Source organism: Maylandia zebra, linkage group LG6 (assembly GCF_041146795.1).
Source record: "Maylandia zebra isolate NMK-2024a linkage group LG6, Mzebra_GT3a, whole genome shotgun sequence".
In the NCBI taxonomy this organism is placed as follows: Eukaryota; Metazoa; Chordata; class Actinopteri; order Cichliformes; family Cichlidae; genus Maylandia; species Maylandia zebra.
Window position 1 is genome coordinate 10,251,088 of NC_135172.1, and position 14,082 is coordinate 10,265,169.

Below are 14,082 nucleotides of genomic sequence, written 5' to 3' on the forward strand. Positions count from 1 at the left end.
TGGTACTGGAATATGGTGGCTACATTTAGTAAATGTGTTTAGACTACTGGTCATTTGGGTTACAGGATTGGCTTTTGTGTTTTAACATTTGAGAAAAACTGTAATATATCTTTATGTGTGGGTGTAAAAGTCACCTCTAACACCTTGTATGCACACAAGTAGGGCAGCGGTGTTTCATGAATAAAAACAACTCCAGCTGCTGTGCAGTCCCACTGAGCCTGACGGATGCTTGCGGTACCAACTGCCACTGTAGATTAAATTAATGAAGTCTTGAAATAACCAGAATAAACATGCTAATCGTGTACAGTTCATCATATATTCACAGCCTGTTTGAGTACTTTTAATATGAGCCAGGCTCAAGTTTGAGCTGCAACTATCACTTTATGAATGAAATTCAAATTGTATTTGTCACGTACACAGTCATACACAGTACGATGTGCAGTGAAATGCTTAGATAACTGCTCGTGACCTAAAGAAAAGAAGACTATGAATAGGATAGGAAACAAATATGAAAATCAAAATGAAGGGTAAATTTAGCTAGGAAGGAATAAAATATAAAAATTAAAGTTAAAAATAAAATAACTGTACAACAAAATACACAATACACAATATAGAAATATATAAGAATATATGAAGAAATATAGAACAATAACAGCAGCTGTACAAGTACTAAATGGTATGAAGAAATATAATATCCAGGGTTGTGCAATCCACATGTGTAAGTGTCTTGTGCAGTGCAAATATGCTTAAAGTGATTTATTTAAGTGACTTGTGATAAAGTGATTCGATTAGATGACCACACAGTGTAGTTGTGCAGTGGCCACTAGTGTAAACAAATGTCCAGAATGTCCAGCGTGTGTGTAAAAACCATATGTGTGGGTCAGTACTATGTGGTGGTGTGATTGAAAGACCGTATCGCCTGCGGGAAGAAGCTCCTCCTCAGTCTCTCTGTGTTGGTCTTCAGGGAGCGGAATCGCTTTCCTGACCTCAACAGAGAGAACAGTCTGTTGTTGGGATGGCTGAGGACTGTTCTCTCTGAATGAAGAAATTAGATAAAAATTAAGAGTAAAATTTGCCTCTTCTCTGTATTTTAAAGAAAATCAAATAATGTGGGTGTTTTTGACTGTGTGACAGAAGATCTACAGCAGTTTCTACAAAAATGGGATGTTCTTTTCTACTTTTCTCATGTTTTATGAAGCAATAAGTGATCAGCTAATAAAAAAAAACTGAACAATGTAAAAGGGTATTTTCAACTACGCTGTTTAAAAACGTCTACAAAGTCAGTTATCGGTCTCTCTCATTAGGGAGCAAAATGTGAATTCATTTCACAGGCGTGTGCAGATGTGCAATAGGTGCATGTTGAATGGGCTGCAAGTCTCATGTGACCAACAGTGATAATAAAGAAAAACTAGAAATAGAAGTCAGTGAGGAAGGAGGAGAGAAAAGTGGTCTGTGGCCACCACCTGCCTAACCACTCCCCTTTTGGGGCTTGTCTTGTTGTTGCTTCTCCAGCTCACTTGTTGTCACTTTCATTTCACCAAAAGAGGTAAAAGGGCTTTCCAATGGCTCATGCTTTTCAAACTTGAGGTTTGAGTGACATTGCATATTACTCAGATGATTGAGTGTTAACTTAATTTATACTCTGATGAGTATTTTGTGATTTGATAACCTTTATCCTTCATTAATTGATGAAGTGGCTTCAGTTGCCTAACACAGCAGTCCCCAACCCCCGGGCCTCGGACTGGTACCGGTCCGTGAGTCGTTTGGTACCGGGCCGCGAGAGTTGAGGCTCAGGTGTGAAATGTATAATTTTCAGGGTTTTTATCGGTTTTCAGCGTTATTTTGTTATCGTTTTTATCGTTAACTCGGTTTTCCTGGGTCTTTTCACGTGTGCTATGAATAAATCCTCTTTTTTTCAGTACCGGTACTAGTTTTATTTTGTTGTATTTATTTACAACCTTAAAGACCTTAAATATTGTCGGGCATAAACCGGTCCGTGGCGCAAAAAAGGTTGGGGACCGCTGGCTTAACATGTGAAAGATCCCTGCTTTGAGTCTGGGAGGGGACACTAAGGGACATTTGGTGAAAAAGTCAAACAAGTGCTGTGGTGATGCCCAGTTGTGACCCCTCAGCTAGAGCAGGTCATCTACTAATCGAAAGGTTGGTGATTCGATTATTGGCCGCTGCAGTCTGCATGCCAAATATCCTTGGGCGAGATACTGAACCCCAAGTTACTCCCTGATTCATTCATTGCAGAGTGAATGTCTGTGAATGTTAGACAGCAAGCACTAAAGCATAAAAAACTGCTTGTGTGAAGGAGGTATGTTGTATGAATTGCTTTGAGTGCTTAAGGAGAGTAGATATATGAGCCAGTCCATTAACCGCTAAGGAGCAGCTGAAAGACCTTTTTAATTGAAGAACTGCTAACACTAGTATATGTTGGCAAGGACATGGGTTAGAAGCCCAACCAGTCATGTGCAAATAGCTTTCTTTAGTTCTGAAAATTTAGTTATGGTGGTGGTCAGAGGGCCCGGTGGCGCCAGTGTCCGGCAGCCTGGCCTCTGTCAGTGCACCCCAGGGCAGCTGTGGCTACAATGTACAATGTGGCTACAATACAATGGGTGGACAACTGAATGTAAAGCGCTTTGGGGTCCATAGGGACTAAGTAAAGCGCTATACAAATACAGGACATTTACCATTTACCATGAAAAGCAGAGAAAGCAATCAAAAAGCAAACCCTGAAAATGCCACTTAATGATAATTACTCCGATTGCATTACTGGTTTATTACAATAGCAGAAACTAGTGTTTTTTTTCTCTCCCTTGCTCTGGGCAAAGGAGTAGTATATGTTACCTTAAGGGACAGAAGTAAACACGTCTTAGGCCGTGACTATGCAAACTGGCTCTACACTGTAACTCAGATAGGCAATCCTGTTGAGTTGTTGAATGAGCTATTTGGCGGCTGATGACGCATCGTGCTCGACGGACTTTGCAGTCAAGAGTTGTGCAGACTAACGGTGTCTGTCAAATCCTTACAACCACAGGTTTCAATATCATTTTGTGACGGCTGTAACTGGTAGAGGCTGAATAAATACATATACATATATGTAACTGACTTACAGTTAACCCTAAGCCTAACCCATGGCTTCCAAGCCACATGCAGCTTTTTAGCGGCTTGGAAGCCACAGGTTGCTGACCTTTGGTTTCAACAAATGAGTATTTATAATTATTTTTTCCACTGCCATGATTTGCGTAAGAAAAGGTATAAACAGGTTTACAAAACTATTTTGTTTTTCTAAAAGATGAGTGTGATTTTGACATAGCCAGCATGCAGAACCCAACCCAAGAGCTCTCTGTTCAGCAGTAATTACTCTCTTCAATATTTGAAAGTCCACTCACCTGTGCAGGGGAGTAGAGGCGACATCGAGGGTGAGTGTGTCCCTCATGAGTAGCGCTCCCTCCTCCTCCATCTCGAAGTGGTGCCATCAATCCGCTACTTGGGCCTCCGACTGTTCCCGCTGTAATTGCGCCAGACACTCCGCCACCTACGCCCGCCCCGCTCGCAGTGGCAACGGTGGCCCCAGCGATAGCTCCGATGCCTCCCATCATGCAGCACAGGCCTCCCTGGGCCAACTCCAATTCAATCTCTGCATCCATCTCGGCATCCTCCTGTGCCTCCTTGTTGGAATCGTCTAGATGTTTCATCAGCACGGCAACCACCACGTTTATCAGTACGAACTGAGCTGTGAGCACGAATGACACGAAATACATCGGGGAGATGAACTGCAGTCCGGCATGACAGCCGTAGTCGGTTCCTGGACGATCAGGCGGGCACTCTCTCAGGGTGTCCTAATGGATAAAAGGGTATTGAGAGAGTTTTAAAGGATTGAGGAAGGAGACAGGAATGAAGTGTCAAACACATGAAAAGGCAGTAAAGGAGCAGTGAAAGAGTGAGTGGATAAAATGGAAAAATAGTGAGGATTCGGCAGATAAAGCTGAATAGCAGGAAAGTAGGGAAAAGAAAAGGGGAAGAGGAAAAGATCAGTCAAATAAGGAAGATTTTATATGTAGTAAACACACAAAATATTTGCTAGAAATAATTATTTTAAATCAGAGTTGGGCTTAGAAAATGTGACCATATTGCCCAGTTTCATTTCCATCATTTACCAATCAATCAATTAATACTCTTTAGTTTTAACATGACACACTGTCAAACTTTCACACTTCCAGAAATCTGCTTTTCAGCCACAGTCACTTTTTAGAGAGCCTAATCAGCACTGATTAACAGCTGGATATGAGCTGTTATAAAATTTTAAGAGCTCCAGGTACTCGGGGTACTTGGGTGTGATTGGAGAGTAAGATTGAAGTGATAGATGAAATTGAAGAGGCAGATGAAATAGTCACTTTTTGTGAATGTGAATTTGAATCTTCATTCATCCTCTGTAGACTCTGAGTGCACATTTACATCTTCAGGATCATCTTTGCTAAAGGACACGCTCATTACGCACTCATTTCCCCAACCTAAATACGGTCTAGTCCACAAATTTGAACTAAAGACCTTCAATTATAATTCAGCTTCTCATCCTCTTTCTCTGCTGAGGTTGGAGTAGCTTATATACGATCAGCCAACCAGTTCAACGTAAGCATGTATGTGTTATTAGAATAGAATTAGAAATGCTCAAACGGTGTCTCATCTAAAAAAATCTGTCCAACACTGCCACTGGAGACAAGTTGAGGTAAAGCGGAGTGAAAAACAATCATTTAGGTCCATTAGATAACCCAGCCCAAAATGATGAAATGAGGATGAAGAACAAAAGTACCTTCATGATGCCATTCCAGTTGTCGCCAGTTGAAACCTGGAAGAGCGTAAGGAAGGCCATTCCAAAGTTTTCAAAGGTAGCATGGCGGCTCATTCCTTCACAGGGGTAGTCAGCATTACACACTGAGACCAAACATCAAGTGGAAAGAAAACAAAATGAGCAAGACATGGTAAAGAGTGAATCGTGGCTCAGTCAGTTGTATCTTTCTTTTGCGTCTGTCCATAGAGTGAGACATAACAAATGAGCAGGTGGTACAAATGGAGATGAATCCAGGTCAAAAAGGCAAATCCAAACATTCCTTGTATGCTGCGTTTTTCATTGCAGTGTTTTTACAGATATCTAATTATATTTGATAAACATGCTCCAAAAAGCCTTTAGTAGGAACAAAAGTGGTGTCTGAAAGACCCACCTAGTTCTCCAAACAGCTCCACACCCAGAGCAGCATAGATGAAAAACAGCAACATGAAGAGTAGGCCCAAGTTCCCCACCTGGAACATAAAGAAAAAGCATTCATTTCTTATATTCATTTGTGGAATCGAATCACGTGGACCTCCACAGTTAGGTGAGGGGGGCTCAGCCACTGTGCAAACTGACTCAGTAGTTTCCAACTCCTCCTCCTATTTCCCCTGTCAGAGTTCAGAGATAACGGTACTTAATATAACAGGATTTCACTATTTATGAGTTTATATTTGAAACCAGAACCTTCATGTTCCTTTTGCATTGCTTGTTATCATCCGTGAATCACACAGCAAGGCCTTGTCTGTCTCATGATGAAACATGATTAACTGCAGTTTTGTTCCTGTTTGTTCCTGTTTGGTGCTTCTCCAGGACTGGAGAAGAATTTCATTGGCTCAGAAATAGTTGCAAGGCAGGTTTACGCAGCATCGTCATTGTATTGCACAGTTCTGGGTGACACTGTAATATGTGTGAATCGGTTGATGTGGATGGTCACAGTGTAGATGTAGATGGATAAAGGGCCCCTGTGGGTGCAGTAGTAGGCACTAGCATCACACCATTAGCTAAGTCACTTCACAGGGAAGGCAGTGGGGTGCTTTTAAATAGGTGAATGTAGGATTCTATTAGACAGTCAAATGAACTGAGAGAAGCTGGGGATAGCATACAATGTGTTTTAGTTTTTACAGGAGGTGAGATCACAGTGGAGGACTGCATATAATGAGAGAAGGAGATAAGCAGAAATGAATGTATATACACTACAGAGGAGAGGTTAGGCAATGCCTGAGGAGAGCGTTCTTCTCATGATAGATGTAAAAAAAAAATCCATGCCTCGGCCTGAAGCAGTCTGCAGCTTGCAACTTAAACCCATCTGATGTTTTTGGATTCCTTGAGCAGAGACTGAAAGCAAGCTTCAGGAGCAGTGTTGCTATACAATGTGAAACAGACAACTGAATGCTAAGGAAGCAACACAATGATCAACAAGGTAGCTGAAGTTGGAGCATCCTGTGTCGTGTACATCTTTTGGTTTCCGGTAAACGAATCTAAAATCTAAAGCCATCTACTACATTTTAAAAGTGTGTCCTGAAAATGTTGTTGGTGCCATTGGGAGGAACATTTTTTTCTTCAAGGTAAATTCTTTCTCCATAATGTGATATGAGAAACACTGGCATATGGTCAAGGCCACCCACTTCAAATCCCAACTGAAAACAAGCAGGATGATTTTATTTCTTTACAGACACAGACCGTTAAGGACAAAGACATCGCTAAACCATGGAGCACAACCCTCCTACTGTTCTCTGTCCTTAAGCAAAGAACTTGTATTTGAGACACATTTAAAACACAAGCAGAAAAGGTCACAAGACACTACTTCTTCTTATATAGGCATTTTTAAAACCACTGTATATTTCTTTGGTGCCTAGCAGAGAGATGCCAGTTGGTGTAATTGAGAGAAATTCTGAGACAATTTCTAGGTGGACCAGAAAAAAAAGGTCACAGCACACTCATGCATTTGATTTTTCTACTGTGCAAGCATAACTGTGCATACTTGCTATTAAGCTATCTTTCTTCTGGCTTCAGTGAAGACGTGCTCTACTGAAGAAAACATTGATGTTCTGGCTTGTTACGTGCTCACTTTACAAAAGGTAAAATTGACCTCATGAAAAATGTGCGGATGCTGCAAAATGAACTTATTTAACAACAGAGCCTACTGCTATATCGTATAGACAATGCCAATTACATGCTTCATTTGCTCTACACAGAGTTGCAGTAACATTACAAACGATCAACTAATGGCTTTTGTGTCATAGCACAGTGGCAATAAATCTATCATGAAACGACCTGTGAAAAAGAAAAAATATAGATGAAATGATACTGGAACACTTCCAGGATCTATACGATTGAATGCTTTCTTCCCATTTTTACTAATATATAAATACACAGTAGTATGCTATTTATAATGCATCACAGTGAAGCCTGAACTGTTATTGTTTTTTCAGAGAACAGCTGATAATTTGGCTTTTTTATGCTTTTTTTTATTGGACACTTAAAAATAACAATGGCATTAAATTAATATCTGCCAGCATTTTGAATTTAACAGTATTTCATTTACTATTTACCAATGAAACCTTGAGTTTGTGTGTGTTCATGTCGATTTTGTTTTTGTGAAACTGAAAATGAAAGAGCTTGCTTTTATAAATGCGAGGCTTACTGAAGCAGAGACATTTTCTGTGACTATAATTTATATATGTGCACAAATTTTGCAATCCAAACATCAGGGAGACAAAAATCCTCCCAGACACCCAGGAGAAAGAACTTCTTGCTGCTGACTCACTCCATTAGAAATGCCTCGAATAAGGATATGTTTCCAAGAGTTGACAGTTCCAATACATCACAGCTTTCTTTCCCCTCTAGTTTGACCAATTTTCTTTTTAAAAAACCTTGACACTTTACACATTTTAGAATTTTCTGTATATCTCGTTAAATATGACCCATGCTTAGATCCATAAGCTTTTTTTTGTCATTTTGCCTCTGTACTCCACCACAGTGGATTTAAGATGTGACTGAAGTGCAAACTTTCATTTTTAATTCAACGGGTTTTAAAAGGTAATTCATATATTAACAGTTTAGAAATTGCAGCAATTTTATCTATTAGTCGCTCATTTTCAGAGGCTCAAAATGAACTGCACAGTGACTGACAAGCAGTTTTATGGTCAAAGAAATCCCGTTCACTTGATATTCTATGACAAATGTATTAGATAAAAGGTAGCTGCTAACTGGAAGTCTCAATCTGAGGTTCCAAAACATGATGATGCCAGAAAAAGAGGCCATCATTTGGCTAAAATCCCAAAATGAATCTTAAAAAGGAAAAAAATGTGGCAACACCAAAAGACCATTGAAAAAAAGATAAAATCGATAACTGTAAATTATAGTCGTGGTAAAGAAAAAACCCTTTGTCATTGTCATCAAGTCTACAAGCTAGAGATGAAATACATAGAAATACAGATGAAATCGAGAGGATTTACAACAAGGTGAGATTAGGTCAGATTAGACTTGACTAAAAACATCTGAAGGAGACGCCCAGTTTTAGAGAAAAATCTTTGATGAAGACTAATTTGTATCAAAATGATTGGAAAAGAAAATTATGTGGAAGGAGTAAAACAGCTCATGATAGAAGTGATAGCTGATGGGCTACGCCCTCTGCTCAGCTTCAGCAGAGCTGACTTTATGGCTCTTTGCAGTGCACATGGGTAAGAGGTGAAAGCAAAAGCAACCCAAGAATTGTCATGACAGAAAAATGAGATATTAAAGCCAAGATCCAAAGGATCAAAAAAGGACAAAAAATAATAATAATCCATAAATCTAAAGTGACTTTGTCCATTTACGTTTGAGCCTCTGAAAATGGGAGAGTGTGGGTATAAAACCTGCTGTAATTCCTGCAGGGTTAAGTAGTTTTGTTAAACGCCATGAATTAAAGCTTAAAGTCTGCACTTCAAGCAAATGTAGATCATTTCAGTTTGAACTGACTGTGGTGGTGTACAGAAGCAAAATTATAAACCTGTGTTGAGTCCCAAAAGAGCAGAGTGTGACTGGAGTACGTGCTGGTAAAATATCTCAACATTACTGAACTCCTAATAAGTTATTAAACATCCCCAGCTAAAATAGTCGATCTACAGTGTCTCTGTGTCCCCTCAGATTCCACAAAACCATCCATTAATATCAGCAAAGGCTTGAGACCAAGAGTCTTTCAGTGCAACAGGGGAGCAGAGCACATTTGCTGCTCTGTTCCCATTAACGGTGGTAAGAATGAAAAAAAAAAAGAAATCTTAACTTATTGCTGCGAGTGTGTGTCGGTGTTTTTTTTTAAATTCCTGAATAAATTAGAGCAGCCATGGAAATTTACCAAGTGTCATAAGATTAAGGGCAAAAATTTTTCTAATAACCTGACTTTTTAAAAGTTCTTATTCTCAGAGAGCGTTTATCGACTCTGGTCATTTATCATTTCACAAATGTTAATTAACTCCTGGGTGCTCTTGAGATAAGCTCTGGGGTGTGTGTGTGTGTGTGTGTGTGTGTGTGTGTGTGTGTGTGTGTGTGTGTGTGTGTGTGTGTGTGATGACTCATACCTGAGGCAGAGCTTGGACCACGGTGTCAAGAAGAGCTCTCATCCCCGTTGCCATTTTCAACAACTTCAACACTGAAGAGAGATCACACAGGGTCAGAGAAAACTATAGCCATGGGTAAAACTGCATAAGTCTGTGTCTGTACGTGACACTTGACCTACGTGTTGGGGTGATAAACAACCAACAACACCTACAGAGTGAAGAGAAGTAATACCAAAGACAGAAAGACTAAAGACACCAGAGGGATGGAGGAGAAAAGTCAAGATAGATACATAAGGTGTGGGCAGAGAGAGAAAGAGAGACAGTAAACGATCAATACATGGAACAGGTTTCCCAGCTCATCATAAGCGACCTTCGACAATTCCCAGATGTCCAATTTCTGGAGGAACTCGGTAATTACTGGAGCCAGAGGAAAACATGAGAGTATTCTCACAGAGAACAGCAAGGAACAATATAACCTCCTGGGAGATGGGCTGCTCTTCACAGTTCTTAGTGAAGATACACAGTGCGTGACAAAGAGAGGGTGAAAGCAGTGGTTACAGCCCACGAAGAGAACAACTCTTAATAACCTTTTCACCAAAACATACAGCCAACAGCTTTACTTACAGGCAGTTGCTGCCTTTATTTGCTGAAAACATTTTAGAGTCTTTAATGCTCGATCACAGCGACTTTTTAAAAAAAATGCTGTTTGCCAATCATTTTAATAACTTTGACTATATTTTGACCGCTGGGACTTTGTCCTGTAAGATCTGGTACTGCAATTAAATATCTACAGTTCTGAAGGAGGACTTCTGTCTAATGAACTATGACATATGATGATTGTTTTGGCACCTGGTTGGAAATTAGCCTCAGCAATGCTACAGTTCGTAAAAAAGCATGGCTGTACATTATTTCAATGTCAGGTTTCATATTACATCTAATTTGGTATCTGTAGGATATAAATTATAGTTCTGTGGTTGATATTATGACTGCTCAGTAACACTATATATCCTCATTGGTCACTTTGTTCGGGACAACAGTTCAACTGCTTGCTAGCATAAATATCTAATCAACCAACCACATGTTGGCAACTTTAAGTGTTTAGGCTGATAGGCGTGGTTGAAACAACCTGCTGAACTTCAAGTCCAGCATCAGAGTAAGGCAGAAAGGGAATTTAATGAGTCTGAACGTGGATCAGACAGACTGGTTTCCCCTGTCTTCACTGCAGCTCGTCCACAGTTAGCTAAGAATCAGACAACAGTAAATACTTAGCTAAAAACTGAGTATTGTAAAAAACATGTAATTTATATAGTTTTTAAAGTATATATAAATTTGAGCATATTTGCATAGTAACAGTATTTTATTTCCAGTATTTGTTTTTGTTTGTTTTCCAAGTTATAGGAAAAAGTTTCTCTGGGAGACAGCTGCTTCTGAGGCTAAATGTGCTACACTTCCAAATTAATGGTTGCATTTGTCATCTTTCTTTTTTCACTTCTCTGGGTTTTATTTTTATACAAAATATAAAATGAACACAAATAATAGCGTTCTCATTTCTATATACCTGTTGACTATTTTGGAGTAGCAGCTAGGCAATACTTACACTCAAAGTCTAGCTGGTAGAGCTGTTTGTTCACTGACTGTTTTGAATGTGTCCATCTGGTTCATTAAAAATGTCAAGCCTACAAAGAGTTTATAACACTGAAAAACTAAGGCTTACACCATTAGTTCAAGGGAAAAGCTAGCATCCCTGCCAGCTAATAATTCACAAGCACGGTCATTATATTGTGGGGTAGATTATTATTATACTGGGTCATGCTAAAAACATTAAATGAGATTTTATTTGTTCAAATGCAGTCCTTGGACTTTGAAGGAGTATTAGGGCCACATTAAGAAAAAAAACATGTTATTATTCATTTTGAGAATAAAGTCAAAGTAACAATTTGAAAATCATTACAATGTTTTATTAGATGGGTTAGTTAAATCGTACTTTAGAATTGCTTTTAGTACAAATAAATTCTTTCTTTTTTAGCACATAAACACTGTGTGGTGACAAATATAAGGACAGAAAGATGCATATAGTCAGTAGGAAAGACCACAGAAATTTGGCCAGATTTGCGCAAAATGAAACAATGAAATGAAACATCAATGGGCAGATTACTAATGGTCACACTATGATTTACAACAAGACACAAAAAGACAGCTGATCATGCTGTTTCTACACAGGCATTTAGTAGACGGCATAAACGCTGTGGCAGTTATTTGACTTGAAACGACAAATTTCATCTCCACATTCTGAATTTACTCTGAGAGTTTAATCTCAAAATGAACAATAATATTTTTCTTTTAATGTTGCTGTAACATTACATTGTACTGGACACTTTTAGAGAAAAACTAACAATAACTGCCAACATACAACAAAACAGTCGGATGAATATTCTATTGTATTATCCCACTAGCGAGTTGGAATTAATCCACTTGTATGAAACGACTGTGGAACATTTTAATATTCTCTCTCACAGTTACAAATTAGTTAACATTCATACACAGTGGCAAAAATGTTAAGAGAAGAAAGACTAAAAGTCACCAGTAGCCCTCACACTCATCATCAAATACCCCACTTGCTTCTTAATTACCACTGGCTGCTGTTTAGTTAGCATATTACCCATGGGTCCACTCAGAGGTCCCTGAACAGAATTATGGAGGGCAGAGGGTGATGGTAAGAGAGGGCGAGGATTAAGTGAGATTGATGTAATTAGCCTTTATCCCCCACAGTGTGAAGTTAAGAGGACAGCCCAAAGAACTGGTCCTTCAATTTCCCCAGATTTATTAGAGCACAGATGCAAAATGAGAGTCAAGTTAAAAACAAGAGCAAATCTCAGTGATATCTGGATACTGATATCAACCTCAGTGAGCCTCTTTTTCAAGTTACTCAGTCAGTCAGTAGGCCAGTCTAAAATTCTTAAGCAGTCAACACAACTAGTCATCGTTATCCATGTGTCTTCGTTCAGCGGTAGGTTTGAAGGCTCCCTAAATGCTGTTTCATAGATTGAATTAAACACATAAAGAAACATTCATCACTTCCACAAGTTAAATCAAACAAAAATGAACATGTCTGTAATATTTAACATAAAAAGCTTCCAGGACATGAGAGATTACACCTGCTAAGCTTCTGTTAGGCTCCTCTGATTTCATTTTCAAAAGCTTCATTTACAAAAATAATGAACACAATCATTTTGTGAGAACTAAATTGAAATTAGCGATGTGGAAATATACATGACTTTTAATTTATCTCGACTGCTGGGTGATATTAAAGAACAGCTGGGCACACTATAGCTCAAACAACAGCTACAGAAAACTGAAACAGAAGCAAAACACACAAAACCTCTGACTAATTTTCTCTGGAAAAATGGTAAATTAGGAAACGGGTAAGGGACAAGCACATGTATAAAAATATAAAATAATAAAAGAAGTAATGTAAGATGAAGTTTGAGGCATAAGAAAACACCATGGGCAGGTTAAGGACGTGTGCCTCTGTGGGTTGTGGTATACCTCGTGCTATCCTGAGCACCCTCATGATCCTGATGATGGTGGGGTTGATGGGGAGCGAGGCATTGATCTCAATCTCTTCCAGGGTGATGCCCATCACTGACAACAGCACAATGGCCAAATCCAACTGGTTCCACCTACACACACAGACACGCACAGCGACTTTTCAACATACCGGAAAAATACCGAACCCGACGGAATATAATGTGAGTCTTAAAAAAAGGAGAACGAGGATGAATTGCTCAGGATTTCATGACTGCACACATCATGGTCGGTGTCATGTTAATTTCCCAATGAATATTAATGTTCTACATCACATTTGTGCATAATTGGCCTTACTCTCGCACAACTGACTTGGCAGAAGAATTGGTAACAGCTCACCATTACCCTAAGGCCTGCTCCAGCTATGAATATTTATAATAATAGTAGGATAAGAGTTTGAATACAATGCAAACTTGGACAAAGAAACAATATCTGCTGAGTGATTTATGTAGCCTGTTGTCATTTTATTGGTCAAAAAAGAGTTACTAAATGGCTCATGTGGGAGAATTCATGAATGTAAAGTTAAATAAATAATGTGGATTTTGATATTTTTGTCAAAGTTTTGATGCAAACTTCATATTGTAATGCTAATTCTGAAACAAGCATCGCATAATCTCATCAGACAACAAACATAAAGAGGACATTCTTCAGTTATATTGTTGTTGAGTAGCTATATTATGAAAGAACCTTTAAAACCCTTATATATGAAAGAGACCTGACCTTTCTTACTTTAAATGACATGTGCACTTCCTTAAATATACATTCCCCCCTTATTTTTTTTTAAATGTAGCAACGTTTCCTTCACTTTTCACTCGGGTTACAGCAAAATTATTGCCCGGGGGAATGTTTCCCCACTGCGTTTCACGCTAGACAATATCTTAGTGCCGGAACAACAAGAAGCGGCACACAGACAGACTCACACAGTGTAAACACACTCAAAACAGGGTTGCCTAATAAACCCAGGGGTTTCCAAAAAGACACACAAGGGTGAAGACAGAAAAAGACAAAGGTGCTGCAAAAGAAGAGAGAGGAAGGACATAGAGAAAGAGAGCCATGAAATGTAATGCACACTAGAAGAAATACCGTGACTAACTAAAACTGAGACACATAGAAAGATGGACA

At 39.0% G+C, this 14,082-nt stretch overlaps 1 protein-coding gene across 1 annotated transcript in view; it reads right to left on the minus strand.

Annotated features, from left to right (window-relative positions):
* Positions 1-14,082, minus strand: part of LOC101464297 (voltage-dependent T-type calcium channel subunit alpha-1I) — a 167,166-nt gene that overhangs the window by 23,397 nt on the left and 129,687 nt on the right. The window contains exons 27-31 of the mRNA XM_014411480.3: positions 12,922-13,055; positions 9,397-9,467; positions 5,229-5,307; positions 4,820-4,941; positions 3,399-3,848 (exon numbers count right to left, since the gene is read on the minus strand). Of these exons, the coding sequence (XP_014266966.3) occupies positions 3,399-3,848; positions 4,820-4,941; positions 5,229-5,307; positions 9,397-9,467; positions 12,922-13,055 (856 nt within the window). The remainder of the gene's footprint in view (positions 1-3,398; positions 3,849-4,819; positions 4,942-5,228; positions 5,308-9,396; positions 9,468-12,921; positions 13,056-14,082) is intronic.